Source organism: Balaenoptera acutorostrata, chromosome 3 (assembly GCF_949987535.1).
Source record: "Balaenoptera acutorostrata chromosome 3, mBalAcu1.1, whole genome shotgun sequence".
Lineage (NCBI taxonomy): Eukaryota > Metazoa > Chordata > Mammalia > Artiodactyla > Balaenopteridae > Balaenoptera > Balaenoptera acutorostrata.
In genome coordinates this window covers 86757832-86775971 of record NC_080066.1, presented here as the reverse complement: position 1 = coordinate 86775971, position 18140 = coordinate 86757832, and the positions used below count along the sequence as shown (strand labels likewise).

At 36.1% G+C, this 18140-nt stretch overlaps 1 protein-coding gene across 7 annotated transcripts in view; it reads right to left on the bottom strand.

Annotated features, from left to right (window-relative positions):
• Positions 1 to 3916: 3916 nt before the first annotated feature.
• The window catches only part of GABPB1 (GA binding protein transcription factor subunit beta 1), a 73925-nt gene continuing 59701 nt past the window's right edge, over positions 3917 to 18140 (bottom strand). For 3 of the 7 annotated variants that reach the window (XM_007170412.2, XM_057543083.1, XM_057543084.1), the window contains exons 7-9: positions 17303 to 17488; positions 13598 to 13713; positions 3919 to 8234 (exon numbers count right to left, since the gene is read on the bottom strand). In XM_007170412.2, coding sequence (XP_007170474.1) covers positions 8082 to 8234; positions 13598 to 13713; positions 17303 to 17488 — 455 coding nt within the window. In that variant the 3' untranslated portion in view covers positions 3919 to 8081. Of the gene's footprint in view, positions 8235 to 13578; positions 13714 to 17302; positions 17489 to 18140 lie in introns of all 7 variants that reach the window. The other 4 variants (XM_007170413.2, XM_007170415.2, XM_007170414.2 and 1 more) reach the window with 3 other exon arrangements.

The window sequence follows — 18140 nt, the reverse complement described above, 5'->3', positions numbered from 1 at the left end:
AACCAGCTGTACAAAGAGCAATCAGGCTTAGCTGCTCACTTAGGAAGGTAGCATAAGGATGGAGTTGACAAATACTGCCTTAGGACAGCAGAAAATCACACCTTTTTGTCCAGAGGGAGAGGGTGGGGCTGGGATGACTGACAGTCCTTTATAGACCTTCAACAGGTTCTATCTCTTCCACATATTTCTTCAAAATATACTTAGCAAATGTTTACTATGTACTGACCACTGTACCTTGCACTTTTAATACACACGATTAGATTCAATCTTCACAACCTAGTGAGAGCCATCTTCTATCTCATCCTTGAGAAACTTAGTCTCAAGGAAATTGAAACAATTGGCTAAAATTACACAAAATAATAATTGAAGGGGCCAGGATTTGAACCCAGGATTATCTGATCCAATACCCATGTTCTTTCCATCACACCAGGCTGCTTCTCTCAACTTTGGTATCTACAGACCTCTAGGGTAACGGGCTAGTGGAATTTTAATTTTTGGAGGCTCTGCTAAATGCTTCTGAACACTTTAGAACACATCATGTGCAATAATCCAAACACTCATTGCCCTTTCAAATGTAATTTAAAACACACAACTATAAAATATCAAAAGAAAAACTTAGTGCAAGAAAGGAAAAAAATTACATTAAGTAGTACATTACATCTTCTAAAAATGGTTTAAGTGTGAAAATTAAATCTTTCCCTCACTAATTATCTGGAAAAGCATATATTGTAAAATGGAGACAGTATTCAGCTAAAAGAGAAAAAGATTCAAGTTGTAAATTAAAATTCCATTCCACCTTTAATAGGCTCCTTGAGTGTTAGACCAATATAACACTTGAAATTCTACCTCAGCCTGGTATTGAGAGTTGCACATAATAGATACTCAGTAAACATGTACTAACTGAGATAATTAAAAAAAAATTTAAGTCAGACAGTGGGAGAAGATATTTACAACTCGTGCAACCAGCAAAAGATTAGTTTCCAGAAAAATATTAAACTTCAACAAACCAATAAGAAAAACTACCCAATAAAAAACAGGCCATGGGCTTCCCTGGTGGCGCAGTGGTTGAGAATCTGCCTGCTAATGCAGGGGACACGGGTTCGAGCCCTGGCCTGGGAAGATCCCACATGCCGCAGAGCGGCTGGGCCCGTGAGCCACAACTGCTGAGCCTGCGCGTCTGGAGCCTGTGCTCCGCAACGAGAGAGGCCCGCGCATCGCGATGAAGAGTGGCCCCCGCTTGCCACAACTGGAGAAAGCCCTCGCACAGAAACGAAGACCCAACACAGCCAAAATCAATCAATCAATCAATCAATCAAACATACGCATCTGATTCAAGATCCTCATTAAAAAAAAAAAAAAAAAAAAAAAATACCACTGCTTTAAAAAAAAAAAAAAAAAAAACAGGCCATGAACTAGCAATTCACAGAATAAATGCTAACAGACCAGAAACAACAGGGAAAAAATGTTCAGCCTCACTAATAATAGGGAATTGCAAATAATGAGAACAATTTCATATCAATGAAGGCTGGCAAAAACAGTGTGATAATATCATGTGTTGGTGAGATGTGGGGAAATGAGAATTCTCATCACTATTCAGAGCCACTCTGGAAAGCAATTTGACAATGTCTGGTAAAACTGCCTACCCTCAATCTAACAATTCCATTTTCTGGGGAAACCTGGCACATGCATGCACATAAGAAGATAAACATATGAGGATGTTCATTACATCACTATTTATAATAGCCAAAAATAGGAAGTGACATATCTATACATAGAACAAAGGATAAATACATATGGCATATTTATTTAATTTTATAAGTCAAAATGAATGATTAGATACTCAGATATGAATGTCTAAAATATTGATGAACTGAAAAAATCAATATGCAGAATGACATATATATAAAACGATAACTTTAACAAAGTTTAAGAACCATAGAAACCTTACCCTATATTTATCAAATGTGGTATGCAGAAAAAGCATGAAAATGTAGATAGAACAATACATTTCAACCTCAGGAGAGTGGCTGTCTTTAGGAGAGAGGAATGAGATGAGAAAGGGGAAAAAAGGGACTTAACTACATCTGTAACATTCAATTTCTTAACAGAAAAGATTTGAAGCAAAGAAGGTAATTTTAAGATTTATTAAATTTGTAGAACACTCCCTAACACCATACACAAAAATAAACTCAAAATGTATTAGAGACCTAAATGTAAGGCCAGACACTATAAAACTCTTAGAGGAAAACATAGCAGAACACTCTATGACATCAATCACAGCAAGATTCTTTTTGACCCACCTCCTAGAGAAATGGAAATAAAAACAAACAATGGGATCTAATGAAACTTAAAAGCTTTTGCACAGCAAAGGAAAACATAAACAAGATGAAAAAACAACCCTCAGAATGGGAGAAAATATTTGCAAATGAAGCAACTGAAAAGGATTAATCTCCAAAATTTACAAGCAGCTCATGCAGCTCAATATCAAAAAAACAAACAACCCAATCCAAAAATGGGCAGAAGACCTAAATAGACATTTCTCCAAAGAAGATATACAGATCACCAACAAACACATGAAAGGATGCTCAACATCACTAATCATTAGAGAAATGCAAATCAAAACTACAATGAGGTATCACCTCACACCAGTCAGAATGGCCATCATCAAAAAATCTACAAACAATAAATGCTGGAGAGGGTGTGGAGAAAAGGGAACCCTCTTGCACTGTTGGTGGGAATGTAAATTGATACAGCCAATGGAGTTTCCTTAAAAAACTAAAAATAGAACTACCATACGACCCAGCAATCCCACTACTGGGCATATACCCTGAGAAAACCATAATTCAAAGAGTCATGTACCACAATGTTCATTGCAGCTCTATCTACAACAGCCAGGACATGGAAGCAACCTAAGTGTCCATCGACAGATGAATGGATAAACAAGATGTGGCACATATATACAATGGAATATTACTCAGCCATAAAAAGAAACGAAATTGAGTTATGTGTAGTGAGGTGGATGGACCTAGAGTCTGTCGTACAGAGTGAAGTAACTCAGAAAGAGAAAAACAAATATCGTATGCTAACACATATATGGAATCTAAAAAAAAAAAGTCATGAAGAACCTAGGGGCAAGACGGGAATAAAGACGCAGACTTACTAGAGAATGGACTTGAGGACACAGGGAGCGGGAAGGGTAAACTGGGACAGAGTGACAGAGTGGTAGTGTATATATGGACATATATACACCACCAAATGTAAAACAGATAGCTAGTGGGAAGCAGCCGCATAGCACAGGGAGATCAGCTCAGTGCTTTGTGACTACCTAGAGGGGTGGGATAGGGAGGGTGGGAGGGAGACGCAAGAGGGAGGGGATATGGGGATATGTGTATATGTATAGCTTCACTTTGTTATACAGCAGAAACTAACACACCATTGTACAGCAATTATACTCCATTCAAGATGTTAAAAAAAATTTATTAAATTTGGGTGGTAGGTACATGGATGTTTGTTAAATTATTCTCTATGCCCTTCTATATGTTTTGAAGTTTTCATTAAAACAACTGAGTATTAAATTGTATCTAACAAAAGTAGTAAACATTCTTAATATGCTTCAGTGTTTGATGCTGAGAGTCTATTATACTTGGCAGAAATGTTTGGAAGTAGAGTCAGTTCTCTGGCAGACCGAGAATTTTTTATAAAAAGAGACTACAGATTCATTTAAGTGTAAGCTTTCTTAATGTATGTTATTTTTCTATAGCAAAATATGCAAATGCAATTTAAACTTTAAATAATTCTTGAGAGTTGTAAGGATGGCAGGCAAAGGATAATTATGAAAAATAGTAATACAAAAAATGAATGCTTTACTGACTTTTATCTGGCATGCAAGAAAAATATTTTCTTACAGAAAAACCAAGGAGACATTAAAATAATTCATAAAATTCAAAATTATAATCAATAGTAATCAATAAATGTAATTAATCAATAGTAAGACTGTAATTGCGTATATTAATATATGTAGAAAACATTACATATCAGCCATGCACATGAGATCTAAACTGTTCAAATGAAAATTTGAGTAAGCAATTAATAAAGCACAGTGGATAGAATCACAGAGATCAGGTCAAAATTTTTCCAGGAAGAAAACAGTAGTTTTGGGGGGAATTACAATACTTATCTAAAAATGAAGAGCCCCAAGAACTATATCTAAATTATATTCACTACTTGATTATCATTAATGTGAAATATTTTTAAAGGATCTCAGGGTATCAAAATGATGTAAAAAACTATAAGACTATATATTTGGAAAATACTTAATAAGTCACAAAAATAATGATATCAAAATTTTGACTTGGAACCAGAAGCGTATTTTCCATCACAAATTACACAAAGTAATCTGAGAATGAATTCAAAGAGCTTACGTCAAACTGAGTCCATGTACATTGAGATGTTCTCACCTAACGTAGAGAAAGCAAATAGCAAACATCATTCAAAACTACAAGAGACTAGTTATCTATAATGAAATCCAAGTACAGTAAATATGACTTAATGAAATAACAAATATATTAGTTAGTTCATTCCTAAGTTGATCTGACATGATGGAAGGAGATATTTACTCAATAGAATCTAGGTGAATAGAAAATTTTTTTTGTCTATTTGCTCTATAAGCCTGAGTCCTAATGCCTTGGGAACCCATCCATATGGATATAAAGGTTCCTACAATTGTTTTGTGATTTTATCTGAAAAGGGTCTTCTTCTTGATACATTTTGTCAGTTCTCAACATCTTTCAGGTATTAAGACACAAAGAAACTTTATAGATTTCATCTGGAAGAAACTTTGTACAGAGTAATACAAAAAATTAGTCATATCAGCATAAAGCATCCATGAATATGTCTATCAACTCATCAGTTCCTGTTATGGGCAAGGGTTTCTTCTGATTTTCAATAAATAATATCATAAATGACCATGTTGAAGAAACATACTGGCATAGATTTTCATTAGCAATATGTTTTGGATAAACAATTTGTATACAGACCTTTTTGTTAAAAACAAGTATAGTCCAAATTATATATTTCACATTTATTTCCTTCTCTCCCTAGCTGTTATTTTGAACGTCACAGAAGAAAGCTCTCCAACTCCCAACCCTCCACCATCATAAACAAATAAAGTAATCGGGTGGTAGAGTAAAAGAAAAACTACCTGCTGTTGATATCAGGAAAGACTGACATAAAAAAAATAACTTCTAAAAGCCAGTAAAAATAAATGACATCACAAGCCCTTTGGGGAAGTAACTGAGACATAAATAAAGTAACAATAAATGAAAATTAGTTGAGAAGCACAGTCTCTGCAGATACCAGTCGTCAGATGAGGCTTTCTGAATCATCACAGACCCAACCTAGAATTTGTAACCCCAGAGTTCTAGCGACTGTACACAGTGAAGTTTTAAAATCTTAAACAAGTAATTAGGCAATCAAGACATCTAATAAACTCAGTGTGTAGACAGTACATAACCAGTACTATTCCAGATGCATGGAACAGAAACTAATTCATTACAAGGAATTAATTCATTAAGCCCTAACATTTAGGGCATTAGAGCTTGATTCTCTTGCAGAACCCTGGTTGAGAAGGGCTGCTCAAGAAGGTGTTTGTTCATTTAAAATCAATATCTCATTCCCTTCATGAATATACAAACAGAAACATCCTTAACCCAATACAAAAATTAATATCCCCATGCATTTTTCTTTACCACACAAATATTGAAATAAAGGAAAGTGCGGACTGTTTTCTAAAAAAAAATAAAATAAAGAAGGTGTTTGTTCACACATAAGTGGAAATAATTAGCCATCAATGTGGCAACCTGATGACCTTTAACTATGAATCCATCATTATGTACTGGAAACACATTAAGTGTGGAGTTCTGAAAACTTTTATTATTATTTTATTCTGTCAGTTCTTTTAATCTTCTGCCCATAACATCATTGAGAATAAGTAGAATGCAAAGCTTTCCCAGTCCACCTCAAAACAGAAGCTAAAAAGAGAAAGAGAAAAGAAAAAGCAAATGCTTTTTTTAGTTATAAATTCTTGTTTAAGTTCTGATTTCATAGTACAGTGAGTCAGGTGTAGATGATTAAGGAATTAAACAAGTCCAACATAACAGACTCTGAAAAACGTGGACTTCCCCCAAAGACATTTCAATATCTACCTGATACTATCATACACTTATTCCTCTTAAGTATCAATTACTTTCTCCCATCTATGGCAAATGTTATTATAGATCAAAATTCTTTCTTGCACCAGGTAAAGTTTCTAGCAGAACAAAAGACTAGAAATCAAAGAAGGCATTAAATTCACTTTCAGAAGCTAGTTTCCAACACTTTCTCAAGGATCTTCAGGGCCAATCTGGTCTTGGAAGCAAAACTATACAGTGGGGTGAACACACTGCCCCTGCTCCACTCTGACACTGCATACGTTAGGGTGCCCTTCGTAACATAACAAACCCATAAACGCACTAACGTGCTAAAAAACAGACATAGAAGAGCAGCTTCACGCAACTGAAAATACGACTTGGCATTTGTAAAACCCAGTTTTAGATACTTTAAAGACACAGTGTGAAGAATTTATAATATTTTCATACGGTGGAATATGGCCGTAATACACAGAACAAACTTTTTAACATGTGAATAAAATGTGGTCAAAATATAAGTCTACACTGAACATATGTGGAAAAGATATTTAATTGTAAAATAGAAAAGTAGGGCAGAGTACAGTTTTAAGGGTAATTGCTTCTTTATACAGTATAGGTAATCTAGAAGGGTCTTAGGGTTAAACATTTTCATAAAGCAATAACACATTAAAAAATAAAACAAGAAAAAGGACTTGAAGTTATGTTTACAAAAAAGAAGGAACACTATGTCAGAGTTTAATGTCCATACATTGTGGAATTGAACAATATTGTGATGAGAGCCAGTCACAGCACAGACATACAGCTTTCACAGGGAAAGTAAAAGCTATGTTAGACATATCTGTAGCATCACCGTAGTACAAAAAGTTCCTGTTCTACATACAAAAGCAATTTTTTTCCATAAGAATAATTTCCTGGGGGGGGGTGGTGGAAATGAGTCCATGAAATATTTCAGAAACCCATATGCTTTGAGTTTTCCAAAAACATTATCTTAAAATCCAGTGCCTTAAAGTGCTTTCATGTGGAAATCATGATGGAAGGCACAGAATAGTTTCACGTCCCCACTATGAAATTTTCAAAAAAGCATAGATTTTGCAGTTTGCAAATTCAAGGTATCTTGTAAGCTGCTCCTTCCAAGAACATTGTCGTTCCAATAAAACCAGCTGCTAGCTTACTTAGTTTCAATGACCTATAGAATAAAAGGGTTTCTTTCTTTCCTAGTAACTTACATCATCTTTGTGGGGAAAATACCTATGCAAGTGATGCATTTTGAAATTATAAAACATGCAGAATATGTACAAACAGAAAGTTTTAAAAATATTTGCTTCATATACATGTAAATCTACTTGGGTATAGCTGAAATTGAACAAATATAAAAATTTGCTTTCTAAAAATTGTTTTCAGAGAATCTGAGACAACTTAAAGCTGTACAAGATTTCCTGGGAGAAATCTTCTCTTCATATAGAAGTTTATACCTACAAGAGTTAATTCCAGCATCAGTCCACCACATAATTATTACACAACATTTGGTCTAATCAACAACGATCACCCTTAAAACTGTTCTGTTTCTGAGAAATTAAGGTTTGTACTAAAATCAAAAAGAATTCACAAAAAACAGTGGCTTATTGTGTTTTGGGATCTCTTCAACAATCTTTATCAACTCATTTGGAACTGTAAAAAACAAAAAAACTATTTACAGAATTCAGTTTTAAATACATTTCACAACTTCTAAAGTAAAGTTTTATGTTACAAGAATTCAGAGCTCATGGCTTAAGTCCAATTATCAAGCTGCAGTCTCTTTTATTATCCTGTCTTCCCATGACTGCAACTTACTGTGTACAGTTCAAGACTGTATTCTTTCTTGACCAAAAGTAAACTCAAACTATACGTTCATTTCAATTAAACAGCTTCTTTATTAGTCTGAAGACGAGTCATAGCTTCTAATTTCTGTCTGTAGGCCTCTGCTTCCTGTTCTTTCTTTAGAAGTTGCTGTCGATATTTTTGTGCCTCTCGATTAGCTTCATCCAGCTGTTTCTGAAGAGCTTCTCTCTCCTAATTTAAAAAAAAAGTTTTTTTTTCAATTGTTGCACAAATACAATAACACATACAAGCATGCATCTTTCAAATAAAAAAATTTGTAGGAGCTAAAAGTAGCCACGTATTGGTATTTCTGAGACATCTTGCCTTTTTCACCAATTCCCTTATAATTAAAGCCCTAATTTCGAGCTCCACACTAAGAGATACAGATTAGTTTCTGACCTCAAGGAAATTATTTTCTAATTAGAAATAAGACTAACATAATGAACCCAAATTGGGTACCTGTACTGTTATACATACTACAAAAACTAGTGAAGAACTTTAACAAGGAAATATACCACCATACCTCTTCACATCTTTATCTGTGATGTTAAAAAGCTACTAATTATAGGGCTTCCCTGGTGGCGCAGTGGTTGAGAATCTGCCTGCTAATGCGGGAGACACGGGTTCGAGCCCTGGTCTGGGAAGATCCCACATGCCACGGAGCAGCTGGGCCCGTGAGCCACAGCTGCTGAGCCTGCGCGTCTGGAGCCTGTGCCCCGCAACGGGAGGGGCCGCGATAGTGAAAGGCCCGCGCACCGCGATGAAGAGCGGTCCCCGCACCGCGATGAAGAGTGGCCCCCACTTGCCGCAACTAGAGAAAGCCCTCGCACGAACCGAAGATCCAGCACAGCCAAAAATAAATAAATAAATAAATAAAATTAAAAAAAAAAAATGTGGTGGGTTTTTAAAAAATAAATTTATTTATAAAAAAAAAAAAAAAGCTACTAATTATAAAAAAATTAATATTTATTGAGCACCCATTATATATATAAACAAGGTGATTTCCAATAACAAGTCTCTAAGATAGATATTATGCCCATTTTACAGATAAGGAAAATGATGCTCAGAGACAATGTAGCTTTCTCATGGTAACCCAATAAGGAGTCAGGGTTATGAGGTTCTAATATTACTGCTTTTAAAACTATCTTTCCCGGGACTTCCGTGGTGGCACAGTGGTTAAGAATCTGCCTGCCAATGCAGGGGACACGGGTTCGAGCCCTGGTCCAGGAAGATCCCACATGCTGCGGAGCAACTAAGCCCGTGCACCACAACTACCGAGCCTGCGCTCTAGTGCCCACAACTACTGAAGCCCTTGTGCCACAACTACTGAAGCCCGCGCGCCTAGAGCCTGCGCTCCACAAGAAGAGAAGCCACCGCAATGGGACACCCGCGCACTGCCACGAGTAGCCCCCGCTCGCCGCAACTAGAGAAAGCTCGCACGCAGCAACGAAGACCCAACGCAGCCATAAATAAATAAGTAAATAAATAAATTTTTATTAAAAAATAAATAAATAAAACTATCTTTCCCTATGATAGCAAGCAAGATTCCTCATCTTTAAAATGAAGAGTGCTGGTCTAGATTAGTGTTTCCTAAATTATACCATTTTACAAACCAATGAAATACTAATTTCTCTACTGTGATTCATTATATTATATGCTATAAAATATATGTATTCAATTCCTGAATAAATTGAGAGGAAAAACACAAATCTGGTGCAGTGTAAGTGGTATTCTTTCTCCTCTCCTCACTCTGCCCCTATACAGTTGCCTAAGGGAAAACACTTCAAAGATTCCTTTCCCTTACCACTAGTAAGCACACGGACAAAAACTCAACTTGCCCAGGTCCAAGCTCAACCTCATTACAGAAGCCCAGGCCTTCTGCTTGGGGTGGGGGCTGAGGGTAGGACTACTAATGACAAAAAGAGGCCAGGTTCACACTGCACAAGACACTTAAAAGAGAGAACTGAAGGTAAAGACGAGGGGTAAGCAGCTTGCTAGGAAAGAGGACACTGTGGTCTCTTCCACTGCCTCCTAGACCCTTGTCCATTGTGAACACCAAAAGATTCCCTACCCTCCACTATTCACATGGTCCACAAGGAGGAACATGTATAATACTCCTGCCTTCCTGTGATCCCACTGCCTTCCCCACACTGGGAATGAAGCTAGATGTAACATGTATTTTTCCCATGGGTCCACCAAATGTGGGAGTGATTGATTATACAAGTAGTCTCCAAATCTTCCAATTACACAAAATGTACAAGTAGAAGAAATGCCTAAGCCCTACCCAGCTACCCTTTTCTCCTTACTTCAGGCAAGATGCCAGCCTCACGTAAGCAACTGACACCAGTCCCTGGCAGTGAACTATGCAGGACTTTGGGCACCAGTGGAAGGGTGGGAGCTAGACCCCTACCTCTGGCAGGAGCACTCACAGCCACGCATAAGTGTTTTACACTTTTACATGTACTAAGAAATAAGATTCTTTGGCAACCAAAGTTTTGAATATGGATAAAAACTTGCCCTGATTTGGTTGGAAATGTTAGAAGAGATTAACTCTAAGGTATCCTCTAGTATTACCTATTTATTCACATTCAGAAACAGCAAGAGATTCACAATTATTTCAGAAGATGAAAGCAGTAGGGAAGATATCTTACACTTCAATTCCAAGCCCAAGCAATATATTATGATTACATTAGGCAAAAGAATAATAGAACAAAGAAAGACTTCGAGTTTGCTTTTTTATTTCCAAACAAGATTCTTGAATTCTGCTTCAGCTATTAGCAATTATCTTTTCACAGTTTTATATGTAATTTTCGAATATTCAAATTTATTTTACTTTAGCTATTATAAAGCAAAAAAAATCATTAAAGTGATTTATCTTCTACCATACCGCAATATAAATTTTAGAAGATAATAATAATACAACTAACAGTTACTGAGCATTTACTATATGCTCACCACTGTACTACTCCTTCACATGCATTCTCATTTAAACCTTACAACACTCTGATAATGTAGGTGCTATTATTTTTCCCTTTTTACTGATGGGGAAGCCAAGCCTTGAAAGGCTAAATAACTTGACCAATCACACTCAGAAAATTATCATTCAAACCTAAATCTGCTTCCAGACTCATATTCTTAACCATTAAATGTTTTTTTTAAAAAGAGAGAAACTAGGCAGGGTGTATGAGCTCTCTACTTGTCCATTGAGTTGTCCATTTTCTAACTGCCATGGGTCAAATATGATCCTGTTTTTATAAAGTTTTACTGAAATACAGCCATACCCACTCATTTCCAAATTGCCCGTGGCTGCTTTCCTACTACAACTGCAGAACCGAGCGGCAAAACACACATTGTAGGATGTGTATAGGGTTTAGCAACATCCCCAGCCTCTAGCCACTAAATGTCAGTGGCATGTCCCTCATTGTGACAACCAGAAATGTATCCAGACATTGCTAAATGTCCCCTGGGGTCAAAACTGCTCCAGTTGAGAAGCACTGCTTTACAGAAACTTTTTGGGTTAATGGCTAAGCAATCACTTAGAAAGGAATATAAAAGTATACCCCCAAGATAACTCTATTGGTCACCTCGGAAAATAAAATCAAAAGAACTACTTATGTACTATAAGGAAATGATTACCTGGTTTTAGAAAACATTGGAGGTCTCTCTTCATTCTGTACCCCCTGCCCACCTCTACCATCTCTACTCACTGTAGGCTTCAAAGTCTCTCTGTAATAGCTCTAACATTGTGCAACTTTGGCTTGAACATTTCCAGTGACGGAGAATAAGACTTCCATTACCAGAAAGCTCTAATTACTAAAATGAAGCCAAAGCTAACTCGTGAAGTTCTTTATATCAAGCTAAAATTCCATCTCCCTGAAGTTCTAATCTCCTTGGTTCTAGTTAATTTATATACCTCAATTCATACTTTCTTGTTACTTGCGATTATTCTCCTCAGTCTCTGAAAGACTGTAAGAATGGAATTAGGTTCATCTTTGATGAAAACAGCAATTCTCACTGGTTGTTAGGTAAATAAAGGTACAGCCTGCACATTCATTATTTTGAAAATGTTGAATTGACATAAATCCACTATACTTCAATTAAAAGAAATGTTGAATTGGGTCAGTTTATGTTCAATAAAAATTCAAGTAATTTAAAAATGTTTTATTAGTTAAAGCAAAGTACATGACAAAATCTTTCTCACCTTATATGCCAGAAAAAAAGATCAACTGATTTATCAGTAAAAGACATTAAAGATTTTTAAATAATAAGTATACTGATACCATTCAATGAAATAAATGGTTAGTTTATAAAAACTTCAGTGTACTGAATATCACCTTAAATTTTGAAGAAATGAAACAACTCACCCTCAATAATTAAAGTCACAATTTTATCAAACATTCTGGTTAAACCATGAATCAAATTCTTCTTAACTCAATAATATGTCCTTTGAGATTGTGGCCAAAGATGTACCAATCTTATATGTAAACAAATTTGGGCAAGGATATTTTCTAATAGTCCTCAGTCAGAATTACGTTGCCTTTAGGTGGCATTTTTTAAAATCCTCTCTTTTCTATGATAACAAAGAATTCCTAAATATTCACCAACATTTACTATTCACACATATTAGATATTATGAATGTGTATATAATGAGTATACTGACTTTTTCAACTCTCATAAAAACCCCAAAATACAGATATTGTTATCTTAAATTCCAATTTGGGAGAAAATAAAACAGGAACTCAGAAAGGTAAGATAACTTGCCTCAAAGCTAATAGGGAGGGGCAAGAGGTGGGATTCAAATCCAGCTCATTTAATTTCAAGTCCAATATTCTTTTCTTTACACTGCAGTTGCTCTTTCAGAGTTATTCAAGAATGATCTTATTTTCATTTGATATAAGTTAATATCAACTTTGGAAAACATAACTTTATTTACAGTCATGTGAGAAAAAAATCTGTGAGGTAATAACTATGGTTTGGCTACACTTACAAACTAGTTTACAATTACAAACTAGTTTGGCAGAGGGAAAAGAAGGTGAATCCTAACAACAGTCTAAATTTAATTTCCTTAAGGGACTTGAGTGATATAAGCAGTTACCTATGGCTTTTTACAAAATAACTCAGCTGACAAACTTCAACATTCTTTAAGAGGATCTTCCAGCCCAAATAGGCATTCGCCTTTCACTTTTGAAAGAAAAAAATTTTTTTAGTCAATATATAGTGACATTCCCTTTAGTGACTTGGGAGAATGATGTATGTAAATTTAATAGAAAATAAAGGATGCAGTACAAGAACAAAAGACATTCCAATGTTACCATGATGACAGACTTTGTTACAAACAAATTCTTTACTCATTCATTCATTCATTCAATATTTATTTATTGAAGGCTTGCTATATGGATAAGGCAAAAAAATTAGACAAAAATGTACTCATTCTATATCAAAACAATACTGTCAGTAATAAATATAAAAGACAAAAAAAAAAAAAAGAAAGAAAAACAAATGGAATTTATTTTGGATGACTGCAGCAAAACACACCGGGTAAAAGACTCCTTACTTCTATTTCTGCAGACTCCACCCGGTTTTCAATTATTTCAATACATTGTCTCTTGGCTGGTGGTTCTTCACTTATAACAGTTTCTTCAGCAATGTCTGTTGCTGGTACTGTTAATACTAAAATGAAAAAACGTACACATTACTTCATTTACAGATAGGTTTAGAAGAATTAAAACTAGTCTTGAGATTGTTGATGCAACTCATCTAAAATAAATATATTCCAAAAACAATAATTTCAAAACACTGATTTGCTTTTTTATGAGAAATGTCCATATTTGTCTTCAACTTCTTGTCTATTTATTGAAAACTACTTATTGTTTAAGGTACCTACTTATTTAATTTTATACATAATACATTCATTGGCTCAAAATCAAAATAATACTTAACAAGCATAGTTTGAGAGGTCTGACTTCACACTTGCTAAAACAGATACTTTTACTGGTTGCTTATACATTGTTCTTGTGTTCATTTATGTAAAAACAAACATGAATATACATTCTCCTTTTTCTCTCTCTTACACAAAAGGTAGCATACATACAAAACATATATTCAAACATACATAAGATAGATACATCGTTCTGTGTCTGCTTTTTTCACTCCATATATCTAGGGTATCTTTCACCAACACATAGAGAGCTTTCTTTCATTTAGCTGCATTATATTCCACTGTGAGGATACACCATTATGAACAATGTCTGTTTATAAACTTTGCTTGTTTTTCCACTGGGTTGTTAGACTGTCCCAATTTTTAGTATCTCTTTACATAAATGTAAATATACAGAGAGCGAGAGGCTGTCCTTGCTTTGCATACCAGTGCGGGAACATAAACATGACTGTGCAAGCTAAAACTATGCAAAACAATCTTAATCATCAATGGGAAAAATTACAACTGTCCTACAGTCTTTAATGTTGTCAAAACATTAAAAACTCTCCTACTGTCATTTATAAATGTAAACAAATGAAAAAATAGTAAAACTATCATTTATTTAGTACAGTGTAATTAAAAACATTAGAAATATTGAGAATTAAAGTATTTCTTTTAACTCATACCATATTACACTACACTTATAAATTCACTCAAGAAGAGCTGAGAATTATATGTTTCACTGAACTATCTACATAGTCTATATATTCATTTGCCAGTTATAATTTTTAAATTATGAAAGCTTTAAAAGTTTATTTTAATATTCAGTAGGTTCCTCTCATTGCTCTTCTTTTCCAGTTATCCTTATTCTTCTTCCCTCCTCCTCCATCAAAATAAACTTCAGAATCTGTTTGGCTAATTCCAGAAAAAGACCTATTGGTCTTTGTTATGGCTTGAATTGTGCCCCCCTCAAAATTTAAATGTTGTTAAGTTCTCACCCCCAGTACCTCAAAATGTATTTGGAGATAGGGCCTTTAAAAAGGTTAAAAAGGTAAAATGAGATTTTGGTTTTATTTTTGGCTGCGTTGGGTCTTTGTTGCTGTGCATAGACTTTCTCTAGCTGTGGCGAGCGGGGGCTACTCTTCGTTGCAGTGCACAGGCTTCTCATTGCGGTGGCTTCTCTTGCTGCGCAGCATGGGCTCTAGGCATGCAGGCTTTGGTAGTTGTGGCTCGCTGGCTCTAGAGCACAGGCTCAGTAGTTTTGGTGCACGGGCTTAGTTGCTCCGTGGCATGTAGGATCTTCCCCGACCAGGGCTCGAACCCACATCCCCTGCATTGGCAGGCAGATTCTTAACCACTGCGCCACCAGGGAAGTCCAAAATGAGGTCATTTAAGTGGGTCCTAATCCAATATGACTGGTGTCCTTATAAGAGGTTAGGTCGCAGACAACACACACAGACTGAGGGATGACTATATCAGGACACAGCAAGAAGGCAGCCATTTGCAAGCCAAGGAGAAAGGCCTCAGAAGAAACCAAACCTGCCAACACCTTGATCTTGGACTTCCACCTTCCAGCACTGTAAGAAGATAAACTTCTGTTAAGTCACCCAGTCTGTGGTAGTTTGCTATGGCAGCCCTAGCAAACTAATACAGTCTTTTTTTCCTATCACATTACATTTATCAATCAACTCAGGAAGAATGGAGAGCTTTAAAATAGTGAGTCATCCTATCCAAAAACATGTTTCTTTCCATTTGTTCATCAATGAGATTAGACTGTGTGTATAATGTCAGGTTTTGGAAACAATGTTATATCTGCTTAAAACAAATACTTTGAAAGTTTCTTCTTTTCTATATAATTAGAATTAGTTCTTTAAAGCTTTGTGAAAAGTACCTGGGCTTGATCCAAATCTTGGACCACCAGCAGAAGATTTCTGCATAGTGGTGAGAAAAGCCTTCAAGCCTCCTAGGCTCCACAGGTCAAGGGTTTCTTCCTCCACTGCTATGGCAACAAAATCGTTCCTTGAGACCTGGTCTCTCTGCAGGGCGATACCTCCACTATCACTCTAAACCAAACCTGGTTTAGGAGAACTTCTACCTCCAGCCCTTCCCTTCCCTAATTCCTTCACAGGCCATGAAGAGGCTTGGTCTCTGCAATCCTAGTCATTTTCTAAAAGGTTATGTGTGCACATACTTTTTTTGGTGGGGGTTGGGGGTGTATAGAGTACTGGGTACAGGGTGATGCTTGTTCAGATAGGAACTTTCTGCATCTTCTCTTTCTGCTTCCTCCAGCTTTCATGCTCTAGTCTATCTTAATCCTACTTGCAGCACTTCCTACTCAGATTGGGCCCTATCTTACTGGAAGTGTATATTTATTGCTGATTTCTGAGCTCAACCCCTTTTCTTGAGGCACGACTGGGGTTTTCCCTGAGGGTTCTACTGCCCTGGCTTAGATCTTAAGATGTTTTTGGCAAGCACTTAAAATACGGAATTTTGTGGTTTTCTCAGTCTTTTATTTTCACTAAACATGAAACTGGGGCTTATGTTTCATCTATCTTATTACTACTCTCTTATTACTCAAAAGGAAAAAATTGGGACAATTATCAACAAAGCTGCTAAAAGTTGTCACTGTTCCTACCATAACTCCTAAGTCCAACTTCTTTTTTTTTTTTTTTCTAAATTAATAGCTACTCTATTTATTTATTTATTTATTTATTTATTTATTTTTAGCTGTGTTGGGTCTTCGTTTCGTGCAAGGGCTTTCTCTAGTTGCGGCAAGCGGGGGCCACTCTTAATCGCGGTGCGCGGGCCTCTCACTATCGCGGCCTCTCTTGTTGCGGGGCACAGGCTCCAGACGCGCAGGCTCAGCAGTTGTGGCTCACGGGCCCAGCTGCTCCGCGGCATGTGGGATCTTCCCAGACCAGGGCTCGAACCCGTGTCCCCTGCATTAGCAGGCAGACTCTCAACCACTGCGCCACCAGGGAAGCCCCCAACTTCTTTTTAAGTAGCTTTTTTTCACATGGTGTTTTTAAAAGCCCGTATGATATCTGATTTGTATTAAATGGCCTAGGAAAGTACTGTCCAATACTGATTTTGAATTACTTATTTAAGCTCATTTTCCAACCAGAATACTTTGGGGCCAATTCCTCTTTCTACCTAGTATACACTCAGAGAAAGCAAGCTAATTTTAACAGTAGCCTAAGCAAATAAAACTAGGCAATTAAGTCTGCTGCAAAAGGTTACAAAAACAAAATTTAAGGCAAAAAGAAATGCTTTGAAAAACATGTCACAATTTCCTGAGGATTAAGAATAAATGCAAACTTTATGTAAATGCCGTCTACCAACCTTGTTGTCCATCTGGCATGGTCACAATGATGGGCTGACCTATTCCGCTGGTTGGAATGGAGTGCAAATTTCCAAGCTGAATTCCATCTGTAACTATTGTGATGACCTGCTGACCCCCTGAACTAACTACTTGCTGAATTGCACCATCCACAGATTCTGCAGTAACTACTTCCTCCGTAGCCACTACTGGAAAAAAAAAATATATGTAAAAATCAGTGAACATATATAAAAGTATGAACAGAAGTTTATTTTTGCTCTGCTACCTTTGCTGTCCTTACTTCTTTCTTATACAGAAAAGCTTTTACATGGTTTTTAAATTCAGTCTCCAGTGGTGTTGTAGATACCTATGTAAACAGTTGACTATAAGTCCCACAATTTACAATAAGTGACTTCCAACTATCTATGCATGCACATGTTTAAATAAACTATCTTCATTTAGTTCTATGAGGTACGAAATTTAGAAGCTCTCCTAAGGTCACAGATATGACAAATGTTACGCCAGCTTAGTAAGATTCCACAATCCAAAAAAGAAAATATTGTATGTGGTTATACTCCATTCAAATTTACATATATGAGTTGATATACATTTCTTATCCAACAAAACATGGAAATTTGTATTCTTCAAGTAGAGAGAATAAACAGTATTCCCTTTTTGGACTGTGTGAGCAAGGGTTGCCTTCATAATAAGTGGCAAATAGATCTGGTACTGTAGGCTATGAAATAATATATTAATATTTACATAAATAAGATTCAAAACTATGTTCTCAATGTTTTATGAAAGGTTCAGAGAGGATTCTGGCAGCTGAACACAGCACTCCAGGTCTTGCCTAGGTAAAGA